This window comes from Melospiza georgiana, chromosome 4 (genome assembly GCF_028018845.1).
Source record: "Melospiza georgiana isolate bMelGeo1 chromosome 4, bMelGeo1.pri, whole genome shotgun sequence".
Classification (NCBI taxonomy): domain Eukaryota; kingdom Metazoa; phylum Chordata; class Aves; order Passeriformes; family Passerellidae; genus Melospiza; species Melospiza georgiana.
Window position 1 is genome coordinate 51,108,086 of NC_080433.1, and position 16,853 is coordinate 51,124,938.

At 40.6% G+C, this 16,853-nt stretch overlaps 1 protein-coding gene across 2 annotated transcripts in view; it reads left to right on the plus strand.

Annotated features, from left to right (window-relative positions):
• SCAF11 (SR-related CTD associated factor 11) overlaps positions 1 to 13,328 on the plus strand; it is a 50,696-nt gene extending 37,368 nt beyond the window's left edge. For both annotated transcript variants that reach the window (XM_058022935.1, XM_058022936.1), the window contains exons 11-15: positions 1,930 to 4,437; positions 6,303 to 6,646; positions 9,314 to 9,532; positions 9,972 to 10,091; positions 10,463 to 13,328. In XM_058022935.1, the coding sequence (XP_057878918.1) occupies positions 1,930 to 4,437; positions 6,303 to 6,646; positions 9,314 to 9,532; positions 9,972 to 10,091; positions 10,463 to 10,591 (3,320 nt within the window). In that variant the 3' untranslated portion in view covers positions 10,592 to 13,328. The remainder of the gene's footprint in view (positions 1 to 1,929; positions 4,438 to 6,302; positions 6,647 to 9,313; positions 9,533 to 9,971; positions 10,092 to 10,462) is intronic.
• Positions 13,329 to 16,853: the final 3,525 nt, after the last annotated feature.

Sequence of the window (16,853 nt, forward strand, 5' to 3'; positions counted from 1 at the left end):
CATTATGCAGTTTCTGTGTGATTAAAATATTTTTCAGTAAAGAGTTATTGAGCTGGAATGCCTTTTATTTGGTGCAAGTCCAAATCTTGTGAAGCTTTTCTGTTAAAATTTTACAAGTAGTAGGACATGCTAAAAAAGGATTTGTGCTTCACATGAAGATTTTGAATGTGCTAGAAAAATAACTCCCCTTTAAATTCTGTCCAGATTCCCACATTCCACTGGAGTTTTTTTTTATTATTGCAAGATTTCTTCTCCCTTGAAGAAAATAATCACAGATATTAAAATTTGAAATGTCATGTAACATCTGACTTGATTTCCTGGCTATTGTAATAGGTTTGAAGACATAATTAGTCTGAAGCAGCCACCTGTTGCTAAGTGCTACTTAACCGCTGTAAAGTCACTTTGTAACAAAATGATTGGTGAGACTGTTAGAGTAGATACGCGAAATAGTGTCAGTCACCTGAAATTCCCTGGAAGTTCTTTACCGTCATGTTATTTTCTTTTAAATACATGGTACCTTCTATACAGTTGATGTTGGGGGGTTTTCATTTTCTCAAGTGATTATTTGATCATTGGACATGCAAAATCCAGAACCAGTCCTTTTTTTTTTTTTCATGTTCAGGCAAATTATTGTGTTTGCAAGGAAGGTCAGAGCATGTGATTGTAGTCCTGTGCTCTTTTAAAAGCGAGCAAGGTGGTTATGGAATTAATTCTCTTGAAATTATTGTTTGCATTTAATACAGTGATAGGCATTTTTGGTTCTGCTAACAAAGTAGTAAGTGGTAGAAAGAGGCTTTTTTGCAGTTACTTAGTTTTCTTATTCCAATCTTACTTTTCTAAAATATGTTTGTGAATACAGTAGCCAAATTTTTGCTGTAGCAGAAGCATGGGAAATAATGTGCAGAGTTAAAATCACACGTTTGTGATGTGAGAGATTTATTGCAAAATCTATAGCAATTAATCTTTCTTAGTTTGCACTGTTCGTGTATGAAATTGGAGCCATGAACGAATGCATTTTAACACCACATCCTTGATGCTTCCTGAAATCTGCACAAAGTGTGAAACAAATTAATGGACATCCCAATAAATTAATTTAGTTCTGAAGTATTACATTCAAGTATATTTTCTTAATTATCATTAACCTTTAATTCCTGAGCTGTCCACCAGAAGCTTTCATAGCTGACAGTGCAGTCTTCCCTGTGCAGTAAACCCTTAGCTTCCCTACCTAGACTTTTGTCAAATGGTGGATGGCATGAAATAAATTAGTGCAGTATCATCACAAGAGCTGAGCTGCTTGCTAGGTGTGCCTTTGTCATTCTTTGTAGAGCTTTTGTTTTTTTAATGCACTGTAGGCTGCACGCTGTATGTGCTGCTGGCACCTTGGGTGTCTTGTGGCAGAGTTCAAGTTCAGTTTGCCCTATAACTGAATAAGTTTGCACTGTCATTGCTGTACCTGATCAACTGCTGCACATGTGATCATCCACTGGTGGCCACTGGAAGATGTCCCATTCTCTAGTACTGTGCTTCATAACAACAAGCCTGTCTTATAGTGACGGGAACTGCTATATGCTAACCACACTGCTGTGTGGTTAATGAATAACTTTTCTAACAGCTTAAATGCTGGCTATCTTTGAGCAGCCATTTCAATAGCAGTTTCACTGTGCATGCTGTCACTGTCCATGTAGCCATGCCAGCACTGCTTCTAAACTGTGTGTTCAGATGTCTGATGTGTCACTTTACCTTGTTTCTGTTCTTTAAAACAACCAGTTTTCATTTAAAAAAGAAAAAAGGCTGTGGCAGTATTACATACTAAATCTTAAATTGTATTATTGGAGGATATCTGTTATGCTGCAGAAGGCCCTTTTATGTTCTTAAATATGTTCAGATAAATGATTATTATCAAATCTTAATGTTTTCTGTTTTTATTAGAATCTTTAGGCAAAGGATATGCTGTTGCATGTACCCAAGAAGGAGAAGAGAAAAAGGAAGCTTCTGGTTCATCTGGTACTAGAGGAAGTAGGAGGAAATCAGTTGCTACTACTCCTACGAGAAGGTCTGCACGGAACAGCAAAAACGAGGCTCTGACTCAGTCTCGGAGCTCCCCTCGATCAAGCAGTTCTGCTTGCAGTGCCCCTGAAAGCAATAACCCATCTCTGAATAAAACTCACTCAGAAGCAGAGAATGCTCCTCCAAAACGCAAGTCTAAAAGAGCAGTTAAACAACAAACACCTGCAGTTAAAAAGAAACTGAGACGTTCTGCACGTTCTGAAAAATCACCCTGTGGCTCAGTGGAAGATGATGACATTGCTGAGCCTGAAGCAGTCTTAACTTTAGATAAGGACCACCAGTCAGATAATGAAAGCAATAATGCAAGCCTCCCACAGAAGAATAATGTAGAAACAGAATCTGCTAATGGATTGGAAAGCTGTAGTGAGCATGCAGAAATTGAGGAAACTATTGAGGAAACTACAGGAGAATGTGACAGAGATGAAGACAATTCAGGCAATGCAGATGTTAGTCTTTCTCTTCAAGAACTCCCAATATTAACTTTAGGAAGTGAAAGTCAGAAATTTAAAGTAAAAGATGTTATTGAAAAAAATGCAGATCTTGACAGTCAGGACAATTGTGAAAATACTCTTGAACAAGTGGAAACAGTAGCTAGTCCCAAAGATGATGTATGTGACCATGCAACTTCTGAAAAAGTAGATCAGACATCATGTAGTCCTCAGAAAGAACTAATGGAGAACACAGAAACTTTGACAAAAGTAGATCAACCCATAGCTAGTCCAGAAAATGAATTGTTGGAACATTTGGATCCTCTGGAAAAAGATCAGCCATTGGAGAGCCCTGGAAGTGAGTTGCCTGAGCATCCTGAAGCCATGGAAACAGATAATTCTGAGACTGAACTAAAACCAGTAGAAGACTGTGCAGATACAAAACCTGTTCAAGATGAAGAACCAGCTGCATTAATACACAGTATTTCTATGGACAGTACCTCAGAACAGCCCTCAAAAGAAAACACCATTTCAGAAATTGAAGAGGGTGGAACTTCGGAGTCTCCACCAGTAAATGCTGAACATAAACATTTTGGTGAAGATAACAATGAAATGATACCAATGGACTGTGACTCGTTTTGCAGTGACCAGAATGAACCTAAGATTGAGCAGTTAGTGCCACCTGAGAGTACAGAGCAAGAAGTGAACTCCCTACAGTGTGATGTGGGAAACTCTCTATCAGGTTCTGATGAAAAAGATGAAACTGTTCCTCAAGCAAGAGAGTCCCAGCCAGAGCTCAAAAAAGAGAAAAAGGCTCGAACTAGAAGATCTAGATTTCACTCTCCATCGACAACTTGGTCTCCTTCTGGGAGAGAGGGCAGGCAATCTCAATCACCATCCCCTAAAAGGGAGACAACTGGAGACAGGAGCTCACGATCACCCAAGAAGGTAGTTGTGAAAGAGGGAAGGAGATCCTTATCTTGTTCTCCAAAGAGAGACGCACTCAAAGATGAGAAAAAACCACCATCTCGATCTCCCAAAAGGGAAACTGTCAGGGAAAGCAGGAGGTCATCTTCTCGATCACGAATTAAGGATTCATCTCCAAGGCGAAAATCTAGGTCTCGAAGCAGTGATAGAGATAATCAAAGAAGAGATCGTGACAGAGAAAGAAGAAATAGGAGGTGGTCTAGGTCACGGTCACGCTCTAGATCAAGATCACGATCTAGGACTAGAAATAAAGGTTCTTCATTCACTAGAAATGAGAGGGAAAGTCATTCACCTCGATGGAAAGACAGATGGGCAAATGACAGCTGGAGAAGTTCCAGAGGAAATGATCGATACAGGAGAAATGATCAAGAGAAACAGAATGAAAATCTTAAAAAAGAGAAGGACAATAATACAGAAAAAAGCAACGATGATCAGTGTTCTTCAGATAAGCAGAGGAATGATTGTCCAGACTGGGTAATGGAGAGGATAAACTCTGTTCCTGAGGCCAGGAACAGAGAGAGAGAGAAACCACATTGGGAAGAGAGCAGGCATGATAATGCAGGACAGTCTTGGAATAAGAACTTTGGTTCAGGTTGGATTCCGAATCGAGGGAGAGGTCAGCGTGGCCGAGGTGGCCGTGGCCGAAGTGGTTTCATGTATGGAGACCAGAGTGAAAGTCACTGGCAAAACAGAAAACCTCTCTCAGGGAACTCAGATGGTTCTGGGAATGAAGCTTCAAGGTTCTCGGAACAGCAGCCATGCAAGCGTAAGAATGAGCAAGAGTTTTCGTTCGAAACGCCTGCTGACAGGTCTGGGTGGACGTCTGCATCCAGCTGGGCTGTGAGGAAGACTTTACCTGCTGATGTGCAGAATTATTATTCAAGAAGGGGACGCAATTCATCGAGCCCACAGTCTGGATGGGGAATGAGACAAGAAGAGGAGACACCTGAACAAGGTATTAATGGTTTTGAAGTATGATATCTTTGTCACAGATGCAATAGCTGAACAAAATCCTGTCACATTGTCCTGTGATCTGATCTGCTGATAAATTCTTTAAAAAGTTATTTTGGGTGAATCCATACTCTTTTTGCAATATGGAGGGGTAAAGGTGGAATTTGGTGATTTCTTGTGTTTTGATGGCTTCTTGGTTTTGCATAAAGCCCAAGTTCAGGTTTCAGGTTTAAGGACTGCATCTGAAGAGTGCTGCTGAAGTAAATTGATTTGGCTGAAGAGAAAGCATATCTTCATAGTTACTTTTAGCATCTGAAAAACTTTAAAAAGGCTAATTTGTTTCAAAAATACATTAATTTGCTTGTGCAGACCCACATGGCAAATTTTGGAGATGACCAAGCAGCATATTGATATTTATCTTGCTCCTAGATAAGTAGTCCTGTTTAAATGCTTTTAAAAAATTTAGGGTAATTTATAAATACAAAACCAGTGCCTTTACTGTATTTCAGTTTTAAAATTCCTCCAAAATGTTAATATCAGTCTAAATCAGTTTTAGAGGGGTTTTTATATCTAAAAGACAACTGCCCTGACAGAAATAAACTTTTTGGTAGAAAGTAAGTTAACTGAACTTTGGATGAGATTGATTCTGAGTAGTTAAGAAGTCATCCACAGATTATTAATGCCCTGATTAATAATCTTTAAAGATAGATGTGGATTGACTTCAAGAACTATGAAATCCATTTCTGAAGACACTGAAGACTTGCACTCTTGCACTCTCTCCTTGTTCTGCCTTTCATTTTTATGCATTTTCATCCCATATGCAAGCAGTTTTCTCCCTCTTGTGAGAGATAACTGCATCAGTGCCTTCCTAGTTTTGAGGCAACATTGTCACCCTTCTATCTGCTGCAGGGAAAACCTACCAAACCTGTAACTGAAAGCATGTTGTGATTCAGAGACTTTTTAATGTAGTTCAGGAGCAGGCATGCTGCTATTCACATTTAGAAGCTGAGAATAGTACAACCATCTCTGATAACTGGATAAAACAGGCTAAGCTGCCATCATGACATGGTCCTCCAGGGCAATCTGCTTTTGCTGACCCTGCTTGAGCAGGGAGGCTGAACCAGAGAGTCTCAGTAGGTCCCTTCCAACCTCAGTGATTCTGTTATCCCATTATCTTTTATTGACTTCTGGAAGTCTTGGTGCTTGTATCTAGATTTTTAACTTTTTGGCTTCTGTTGAAAAGAAGATGGGATATCAAAGTAATTCATTTAAGAAGTGCTACCTGCTACCACAAGAGGTTATTTTTATTTCTGGGTTTTACTTGTTGTACCATGATGGGGTTTTTGAACAACTCTTTCTGAATATGAGTATCTGTTAAATGGTTTGAGGATGACTTATTGCTCAGTGTGAAAAATCCCAGCAGGGTATTTCTGTAATTACCAGAAGTGTACAGTGAGCGTGTGTGAATCAGGAGCAGAGACTTGCTGATGTGGTAATGTGTGACTAACATTCTGCAATTGCAGAAGATAAATTTACTGGGTTAATTATGTTGTCTTCCTGCTCTTTGGTGAAAAATTGCAGTTTCATTGTGATGAAATAATTTATTTGATTTGTTATGGCAACAAGTATAGAAAAAAATTCAAAATGCAGGCTTTCATAGTAACCTACATTTTTTAAACTTTGAAACTAGCATTTGGTTTCATGGCACGCGTGGTGGTGAGTGCTGTGCAATATCTTAAAAATACTCAGATTATAGAAAGCTTTTTGATAATCCATCCCTAATTAAGAGTTTACACACCTGGCTCCCACTTTGCTTTATGAAGTACAGAATTTCTTCTTGATATACTGTCTGTTTTTTTGTTTTGGCAGATCCGAACCTCAAAGACCAAGGCAACCAGCAAAATGATGGTTCTCAGTTAGCAATAAATATGATGCAACAACAAATGAATGTAATGCCACAAGTGAATGCACAGCACCAACCTATGAATATCTTCCCATATCCAGTGGGTGTCCATCCTCCCTTGATGAATATGCAACGAAATCCTTTCAACATGCACCCTCCAATGGCCATGCATCTCCCTGCTGGAGTGCCTCTCATACAGGTAGCTGCTCCCACAAATATTTCTCAGGGATTACCTCCGCCTCCACCTCCACCCCCACCATCTCAACAAGTCAACTACATTGCTTCACAGCAAGATGGAAAACAATTGCAGGTATGCTTTATCAGAAGCCATGGCAAGAACAGTGGTGAAATAATACCAGTTAAGGATTCTTTATCTTGAATACCATAAATTTATACTTGCAGTTTCTTTCTCTCTTGCCTGCTTTTTTCCACTCTGCACCAAATTTGAAGTGGAAGCATCCATGAGCATATGGGCTGTAGCTTTTAAAAAGTAACAACATACTGCATCATAACCAGGTTTTTGTGGTAATGAAACACTGAAAAATTTCATCAGTGTTGTCCATTATCTTTTTTATCTTAGAAGTGACCTGCTTCCAAAACTAAATCGTCCCCTTTCAAATCTGATTTTTAAACATTTTAGGAAATGCTTGAATACCGTTTCAGCAGCATGTAGGAAGTGATCTAACCTTCTGTGTTGCAGTTCTCATCCCATGGGGGGGTCTATCAACAGAGGAAAATTGCAAAGTACTACATGGCACCCATTTCTTCCACACTTCCATACTCCATCTGTCACCATCTCAGTGGCTTCCCCACACACACATTTTTTATTCTGCTTAATCTTTTGAGCTTTTTAATTAATAATTTCTGAGGTCTCTTTGGTGTTTTTTACTTCTACCTTCTTACCCGATTTTCCTGGTTTTGCATGCCCTGTTTGAGACCTAACTCCCACTTTATTTCTCCAGTTTCAAAAAGACTCTGCCATGCTTAGGGCAGGTCAGACCATCTTTTTGTGACTCTCAAGATATCTTTAAAACAACTCTTATGTATGTGAGCTCCTCCTGTAGCTGGCTGTTTACATTAAGAGCTTTTGTATCAAGGAAAAGAGTATGAACAACTTGGAGGAGAACCCACGGCCCTGCAAGAACATGTAATACTGCATTTATGATAAGTAAAGGGCTCTTCAGGAGTTGACACAGTCTCAAGCTGCGCCAAGGGAGATACAGGCTAGAATTAAGGAGGAGGCATTTTACAGAAAGAGTGGTCAAATACTGGAATCATCTACCCAGGGAGGTGGTGGAGTCACCATCCCTCGAAGAGTTTAAAAAAAGACTGGATGTGGCACTTGGTGCCATGATCTAGTTGAGGTGTTAGAACATGGGTTGGACTCGATGATCTTAAAGGTCTCTTCCAACCTAGAATTTCTGTGATTCTGTGACTGGGGTTTGTGCTTTTCTTTTGCTGCTGCCTGTTTTAACCTAAACCACTTTCCCCTACATTCCAGGTTGAAAAAGTGAGCAAACGATTTCTAGCCCTCTGTTCATGCATAACCTGTAAAGATCTGAAGTGAACTGATAAATGGCTTGCATTATTCTCACTTTTCACTGCTGTCATCTGTTTATAGTCATTAACTTACAACAAGGAGAGTTGAGTGCTGTGGGAAATACTGAGTGGGGTTACAGGCCATATGAAATAACTTTATACACTGCAAATTAAGCCAACAAGGTACTGCTGGAACTAAAATGCTGGTAGATTGCTTGTTGATTTAATTAATACCTCATGTCTTAATTAAAATATTTTCACGATTGGAAATCTAGTAGATTTAACCTCCAAAAATGTAAGTAGTCAGAACATAAGCCTCAAACCTCTGAAATGAGTATCTAGTGTAGCAATAAATAAATTCCAGTAAAGATTGTGTATTGCTGCAAAATGCAGCTTTACCTATTGTAAAGTCCATGTTACACTTGTTGCTCTTACCTGCTTTTGTGTACTGGTGTCCATGAACCTGAATGGTCTTGCAGCTGCTGCTGCTTTTTCTTTGAGATTTCATTCAACAGCCCCTCAGTGGTGGCACAATAGAAATGACTGAATACTGCAGGACACCACCTGTCCTTCCTGCTGAAAGGAAAATGAAGACAGCACACTGGTGAGCGTTAGCATGCTGACTATAACAGCTCCTTTTCTGTGTCCTTTCCAAAGAGCTCAGATTCCTGTTTCATTATTTTCCATGTGGATAAATGCAGATGTGTAAAGAGTAACGGTGATGACCTGCAAAAAAGCAACGTTTAGTGTAGCCTGCCAGAACCATGCCAGGAGGATGTTCTGGGCTTTTGCTAAAAATGGCCTCTATCTGAAGTCTGAGAGCTACTTATTTTCTCAGTTCCAAAGTATGTGCAGTGCCTTTTGGTGATGTTTGGAAATGGCCAGAAAATGGCTTTTCCTGAAAAACAGATCCTGGTACTTCAGCCAGCGTTTCATCTCTTGCCTATGTATTTATATTTGCAAGTTCAAGCTGATAACAAACGTGAAAATAGGTTTTTTCAAAGCAGCATCAGTATGCAGGAATGCAAGTGTGGCTTTGGGTGATACCTTTTGCAGGTGTGTTTAGGTGCTGACTATTTTAGAAAACGTCAATTTATCACAGCCTTGTTTTGTAAATCAGGTTGATTCTGCAGCCATAAACTTCCTTCCCCTTGTTCTAACACCCTCTGTGCCTGTTTGCAGGGTATTTTATTACTGGGAGCAGAGCTGGAAAATGGCAGCCATTGTGGTGACATGGAAGATGCTTTTCTTTTTGTTTTTACTTTGAGTCAATCTAATGTAATGTGTGTACCTTCCATAATAATGAGCAGTGTGGAGGTTAGGCAATGAACCAAAGCATGCAGTATTTGTGCTCGTTCTGGAGCAGCTGAGACTCCTAGAAAGGCCCATTGCCATATAGAAGAATGATGTATTAACTGCTGATAACTTTTTAAAACAGGGTATTCCAAATGCTTCTCATGTAAGTAACAGCATGAGTGCTCCAGCTTTGCCTGCTCCAGCAGCAGTCCTGGGAAATGTGGGAACAGTTCAGGGACCAAATTCGGGTAATGCAACGTCATCAGGTCACATGAAGAGCTCTAATGCAGCTGTAAAATTGGGAGAAAACAAAGCAAGTGTAACAGTGGAAGCCAGTGCAGACAGCTCGAAGAAGGACCAGGCAAGTTCAAAGTTCAGCATATATTTTTTATACACTGTTTATATATTTACATTAAAACATATAAAATTTAATTTTTATATAAATGCATTTTGATGTACTAAAAGATAGCAAGTTATGACAATAACCCCTCAGTGTAATGTACTCCATACCATCATGTATGTAATATTTTTGTGGCCATCATAGGACACAGATTAGCCTCTGACTCTTTTTAATGTAATCTTCTTTAAATCAGCACTATTATAAATATCACTTGAATTGCTATGGGAAAACGTTCTGTGCTTAGCAGAGCACGGGCAGCTCCCATGAGAGCTGAAATGTGTGTGTGTGGGGAGTGGTTTTCTCATCTTCTGTAGCAACCTTTTCCTGTTAAGTTTTAACTTGGGATTGATAAAGATACATAGGCAGTGAAATATAACACTCAAGTTTGTTTTCTCTTCAGAAATTGTTAATTCAAGAAAAAGCAGCACAAGAAGTCAAGCTGGCGATCAAACCTTTCTACCAAAACAAAGATATCACCAAGGAGGAATACAAAGAAATTGTGCGGAAAGCTGTAGATAAAGTAAGTGGGTCCAGTAATCCAAGCTGCATGCATTTCACCTTGGGGCAAGCTCTGGGGTGGGTTTCTCGTTTTTCTGGGAACAGCCCATTGGTGCTGGAAATGGGGAAGAGGGAGAAGCAAAAATACCTTTCTTCTTTCTCTATCCACAAGAGCTTTCTTTGGCTTCTCAAAACAGAACTTGGTTATTGTGTGGAAGAATTGAATGGGAATTCAGAGGTATTTAGGGGAGCCATTGGAAAGTATTAGGAGTTTTAAAATATGTTTTGCCTGGGATGGAAGAATCAGAAGTGTTGGGAAATAAGTGAATAATGTGGGACTGTGGCAAATCAGTGGAAATGTTTCAGATATTTTTGTTCTTTAAACTGTTGCAGGTTTGTCATAGCAAGAGTGGAGAAGTTAATTCTGCAAAAGTGGCAAATCTAGTCAAAGCATATGTAGACAAATACAAGCATTCACGGAAGAAAAATCCTGAAGAGGCAGTCTCCTGTGAAAGGAAATAGAATATGTTTTCATTTTTTAGTTTTATTCTATCTGCAAAGTGCAATTTCAATGTGAACTGTTAACTGAAAATTGTACATGACAGTGATTTGAATTTGGTTTTGATAAAACTATTTTTCAAGGTAGTGTATGATGTTTTGTTCTAAAGAAATATAGATCTGCAGGGCAACTTCTTTATTCCTTTTTAAAAACAGATTTCTAAAAAGAATAAAGGTGTAAAGAAGAATCATTAGGAATGTACGGTTGTGTGGATACTTAGATGTACAGCATTTTGACTTGAATAAGAGAGTGCATTAACTTAGAAACTTGGAGTACGTTGGGTTTGGAACAGGTATGTACAGTACATGTGATCAGTCAGATTAAAGTAAATTTTTTCTTTTGATTGCTCCCTAATTATAGCAAAGATGAAATAATTAATTGCCTTGACAAATATTTCTAGTGTTAACTGGACAGGCTGAATGCAGGGGTCACAGTGTGTATATTAAAAAAGCACATAGAGTTGTCTGAACACAACTGTTTAGATTTCAAAAAGAAAAGTCATAAACAGTAAACTGTGGTGCCCAAAAGCATGGGTGCTGCACAGCTGTTGTAACACCAAATAAAAATTATGCTGCTTGGTATTGTTTGTGATGTTTTTTAATTTGTTTCAAGATAGTGGGATAACTTGAATAATTTTTATGTGTTGAAAGCCCTCAGTAACCACACGCTGAGAACCTCAGTTTAGGTTATGCCCTTAGGCTAGCAGGAAATTAGTGTACCAAAGCTAGATGTTCAGAAACAGAAAAGTTTCTTCTTCAAGTGAAATCAAGAAAGCTGGAATTTATTGTTAGGTTCCCAGTTGACCAGACTGCCAGTTGTGCCAATCTCAGCTGCATGATACCTTTCTCCTTTAATTAGGGACTGTGGCATGAATCACCAGACTGGTATTGGTGAGCCCATGCCATTGGAAGCCAAGTGTCTTCCTGCTTCCCTGAGCACTGGAGAGAAGTTATTAGAGGTACCACAAAGCTAAAACAGCTGTCAGGTCACTGGATGTGCCTGGGGAAAGCTTACAGCTCAGGTAAAACCAGTTTTACTGAGGCAGCAGCAGGGAGGGTTGCTGGAATACTGCAATCACCATGTGCTCCTTAGCAAAAGAACAGCTTGAGATCCTTCTCCAAGGAGCCTTACTCCGATTTGTTCCCTTGCTCTTACACAGTGCTGTTAAAATCTTGTCACTAACACTCCAGTCCTGTTGTGCCATAACAGTCTTTGGTGTTGGATCACCCTGGCTTCCACTCCAGCCCAAAGCCTCCTGGCCCAGAAGCAGGAAAAAAACATTTTAACAGAAAGTATCAGTTGAGATTTCTGAGGAATTATCTCTGTGTAGCCAGTAGTTCCCAAATTACCTGGTTTTGGCAGAAAACAGTTTCACCTTTTAAGTAACTTTTGCAGAAGCCTAAGGATGACATAAGGGATATCCATGTACATGTGTGGTGTAGAGACAGAGGTGTAAAAGCATGATGTTTGTCACAACAGTTGATTGCTTGGTTTTAACTGTAACTTTCTGCAGACTTAATGAAACATTTGACTGTCTATATTTATTTTTGTGTGCCTAAGTACAAATGCTATGTAAATTAGAAACAGATATAATACATTTTCTACAGCCAAGTCAGGTTTTAGGCTTTTCAATATACTCAGTTTTACACTATGATAGCAATTTGTAAGATCTCTTGAATTATTTTAAGCTAAAATTGGTTAGCACTTTTTGAAAAATGTAGCAAATTGCTATGTGTATCCTGGTTTATCACGCCATGCGTACTTATTACATTTTCCTTCTCTGAATTTTTGGATTTTAATCACTTTTATATCTTTTTCTAGTCTATACAGTTGAGCCTTGCTATAAAGCTCCTTTCAGGAGTCAGATAAATATTTCATGGGGTTTTTTTTCCTCTTTTGGAAGAGAGGTGGAGGTGGAAGAAATAAGGGAGGATTTGAACTGGGAGAAGGGAGGGGTGATTGGTTTCATGTTTTGTAGCTCCTGGGTGGAAGAGAAGCTGTCACTGGCTTCCACGTTGTTGGGGCAGTGACTATAGTGATGCTCCACTGTATTTCAAAACCTAATGAAGAATACCAAATAGAGTAGCATGTGATTAGCAGCTTTATTTTTTACAATTAAATACTTCAGAATTTATCAGAAAATATGGAGTTTGTTACAATTTTTATGTTGAATTACAGAAATGCATTGCCTTAATCTGTAGACTCTGCTCCTGTTTCTACTGAAAAGCAGTGAGGTCTCTGCTGGTCTCTGTGTGAGAAGGGGAGTTTGGCAACCTCAGAGTCCTGGTTGCGTTCCAGTAGGATGAAAGGTGTAATTCTCTTTATTGAAACACTTTATTGAAACACCTTCTACTGAAACCTCCCAACGCGCACCAGCACTGAGAGCAGAGCTGGGGAGCTGAGCCCCCTTGCTGCCTCTGGGGTAGTGGCGATTCCTTCAATCCAAACTACCTTGTGGGAAACAATTACACAGGTGTACCTTCTGTGAACTTACGCCAATCAAAAGGGTTTCCCTTGCACCCCTTTCCCTTTCTCACTGTGCATGCTGCTTGAATGTCTCATCCTAAAGATATACCTTACCAGCACGGTGGCTGTCCAAAGTCCACAGTACTGTGTATGTAGGCTGGAGTGCTGTCTACTGAAAAAAATACTCTAAAATTTAGTTTTGTGTAGTGTTTAACAGTTTCTAATAAATTCTTTTCTCTCAGCTGGCAGTGTTTGGTTTTAAATGACTCTGGCTCAAGCGGTGTGGTTTGGAAAGCAAGGTAGCTCCTGTTCCTTCTGTGCACATGCATTTATCTTGTTCTGTGCTGCCGGGGTGCCCCCTCCTTTGCATCTCGTTTGTTTTAAGTTAGCCTTCACCCTGCCTTGCCCATCTGCAGGTGCTCCAAGCTAGCAACAAACAAGTGCAGGTGGCAAAGAGCCCATTCACCCGGGACTTGAACAACATGGAGGGGTTCAGGGCAGGAGTGGAATCCTGCTGCAGGAAGCCAACAGGGCAGCAGCCAAACCCTGGGCGTGCCCTAGGAACAAGCAGCTTCACTGAAATACCCTCGGGGGATTTTAATGCAGGAGAGCTGCCCTGCCTTGGGAACGCAATTCCAGGCATCTCTTTGCTTCCAAGAGTCACCTCCACTGTACCCTCATGAGGTAGCTCCATAGGTAAGGTTGGCACGGGTGTGGGAGTTACAGTTAAGGAGCTATGCTGGCAACATTTTTCATTATTACTATACCTTATAATATTCACATTGGTCAATACTTGATAAATAGCAGAGGTGACAGTAAAGACAATAAACTGTATCACCAATTTCAGTAATTGAAGAGTACTAATTATTACTAATAGTACTAATTATTACTAATGGAGTATCTATGATTTTAAGTTTTTAATCACTAGGTTGGTAAGAAAACCACTAAGAGCACAAGTAACTACTTGTATAGAAGGAGATGAAGCTCTGGAAAAGCACAGGCTGGGATCTGGAACTTGACTTAAACTTGACACTTCCTATGTCACTCCCAACTCCCAGACTCACCCACCAACAATAAAGCTCAACCTGATTTTCATTGTCTTGCACTGTGCAGTAAGTACAGGGGCTGACAGCAAGGAAGTCGATGCCTGTTACACATGGTAAACATGCAAACCCAGAGTGTAATCCAACACAAACTACTGCAGGAGCCAAACATGAGATTTTGGCAGCAGGTTGTCATAGGATTAGTCCTAAAGTTTTGAAGAAATTTGATACCCACTGAGTATTATAAGGAATATCAATCAAAAATAGCCAGGCATTTCTTGATCCTTTAGTGCAGTAGCAAGTTTTATGACAGAAAATAACTCATGGAAATCAGAATTCACTGTAAATTCCAGAGCCCTTTGCCAAAATTCAGGGATTTTGAGGACCAGGAATGTAGCTTACACATGGTCTTGGTCAAGGCCTGAACCTGGAATCGCAGGGCTTTTCCTAGAGGACTATTTGAACCAACATTTCTAATAGCAGTAGAGCAGCACTCGGTACAGGGGCAATAGAACACACAGCCCTGCAGTGCAGGCACTGCAGTTACGTGGGTCAGGGCAGGGATTCCATCTTTGGTGTGCTCTGGGTCAACTACGAGTTTAGTTCTACATCAGTTGCCTCAAACTTCACAGGAGCCCACTAAGGCCAGCAGGAAAACTGGAATGAGGGTGCAAGCCTGTGTCCTGTCCAAAGGTCAGGACAAGCAGACATTGGTGTAAAAGAAAACTTTACAGTTTGCAGGACAGCAACTTTCCTGTGGACATGCAGGCTGAAAACCCCCAAAGAACAAAACCTACATATCCACTCAGATTGTAGTTTGCAGGAAATCCACCTTAGACCAGTTGTCCAACAGCCACCCAATATCACAGCCTTTACCATGGTTCCCCTTTATGAGATTTTTGTTACTCGAATATTGCATTTCTATTCACATGCAGTAAATCAGCTTTTTTCTAAGCTATGGGCTCAGATTTATTCCCGGTTATCTTACCACAGACAGGGAGGAGCCAAGATCCAAGTGATGATTCTGATACAAACAGGTGAAAACCAGCAGGCTTCTAAAACCAAGATGGCTTTGAAGTAGTGATAGTTTAGGAAGATACCACCATCCCACCACAAACAAACTGGTGATAACTTTACTTATTAGAGTCAGCCTTGAATTGTCTGCCACTTGAAAATGATTCATGAATTCAAACCCCTCTGTGAAATCCCTCACATTAATTCCCTTAGGAATGCTAGTTTTGCATTAATTGATATTTGGTGAGGAGGGAAGAAATTAATGAACCAATCCAGCTCCAGGCAGCTGCTCTGGCCCTGCAGAGCTGCATCCCATGTGCTGCAGGTGCAGCTTCTGCTACACAGACACTGAGCAACCTTTTGGCCCCCTCAGCTGCTGCCCCTGCCACACTCTGCAGCCTGCACACACATCCCCTGATCCAGCAAGCCAAGGGACATCAGCCATGGAGCTCTCTGCACCCACTCATGCAAGGAATGTCCAACAGCCCAGTAACTACCTGGTAGAAAAGGCAGAGGAGGGAGGAAACACAACGGGACGAGTACGTGTGTCCGCAGCTGTTGCATGTCAGCAGATCCTGGGCCGTGATGGGAACTGAACTCACACCTCACTACACGCTCAGGGCTTCTCCCTCCAGGCCACCCCCCCTTGAAAGTAGCAAGAAAAAATGAGAACAGTGGATTTTTAGTAGTAACAAAATGGTTCAAATCCAGAAGTGCTTTGCTCCAGACTGTAGGCAGGCAAGCAGTAATGAACACCCCTGTCTGTGCAGTTCTGCCCTGCCATCGTGCTCTACACAGGGAGCAGCAGGAACTGCATCATCCAGCACAGCTGAGCATAAAGGAATGGAAATAAAGGGCTGGTCTAGAGGTGATCAACTGCAGCACATTTCCTCCTTCCAAGCAAGGGTGCTGCAACAGCTGTCAGTGGAGTTAGACCACTGGCCAACAAAGTGCTGTGTTACTGTGCTGACAGCTTCACAACTCCTAGAAGATCCAGGCTGATGATTGAGGAATAATGTTCACTTCAGCAAGAGATGCTTTCAGCATCCTTACTATGCTGCAAAACACTTTGAAGGAAGAAATGTAACTGTACATACAAGAGAATTCCTCATTTAAAAAATACAGCTAATCTGGAATCAGAGTAATATAGCTTTGCTTTGGTTTTTTTTTGTTTTTTTTTCTCCAAAGAAATTTAAACTTGTCTTCAAGAAGATGCTGTAGAGCCAAGCCACAACAAAGATTCTTTATGACTGTGCTCCAGTGAGATGATGCTCACTGGAGAGCACAGAACATTTTCCATCAGTTGTAATGAGCAGTGGTAACACTAAAGTAATCCATAATAAAGAAAATACATGTAAGAGAAATTTTGCAATTACCTGTTTTCAAAAACATCTGAAAGGGTCGTACACTGTGTATCGTGTAACATGAAACGTGTTGCCAGTTGCTCCCTCTCCTCAATGAGCTTTCAAAAACTGCATTTGTCACAAACTTGGAGCTGTGAAGAATTAAGTGACAACAACCCTGCATCAAACTCCCCCATATCACTGTTAAACTAACAAGCACAGGAATACAGATGACTGGGAGCTGAGCCATCACACCACAGCAAGGGCAGTTGCCCCTCACTGAGGTAACTTTTGCCTTCTGGCACCTCCTGTGTTCTGAACTGGGGCACTCCCCTGGGGTGCCAGGCAGTAATTGCAGT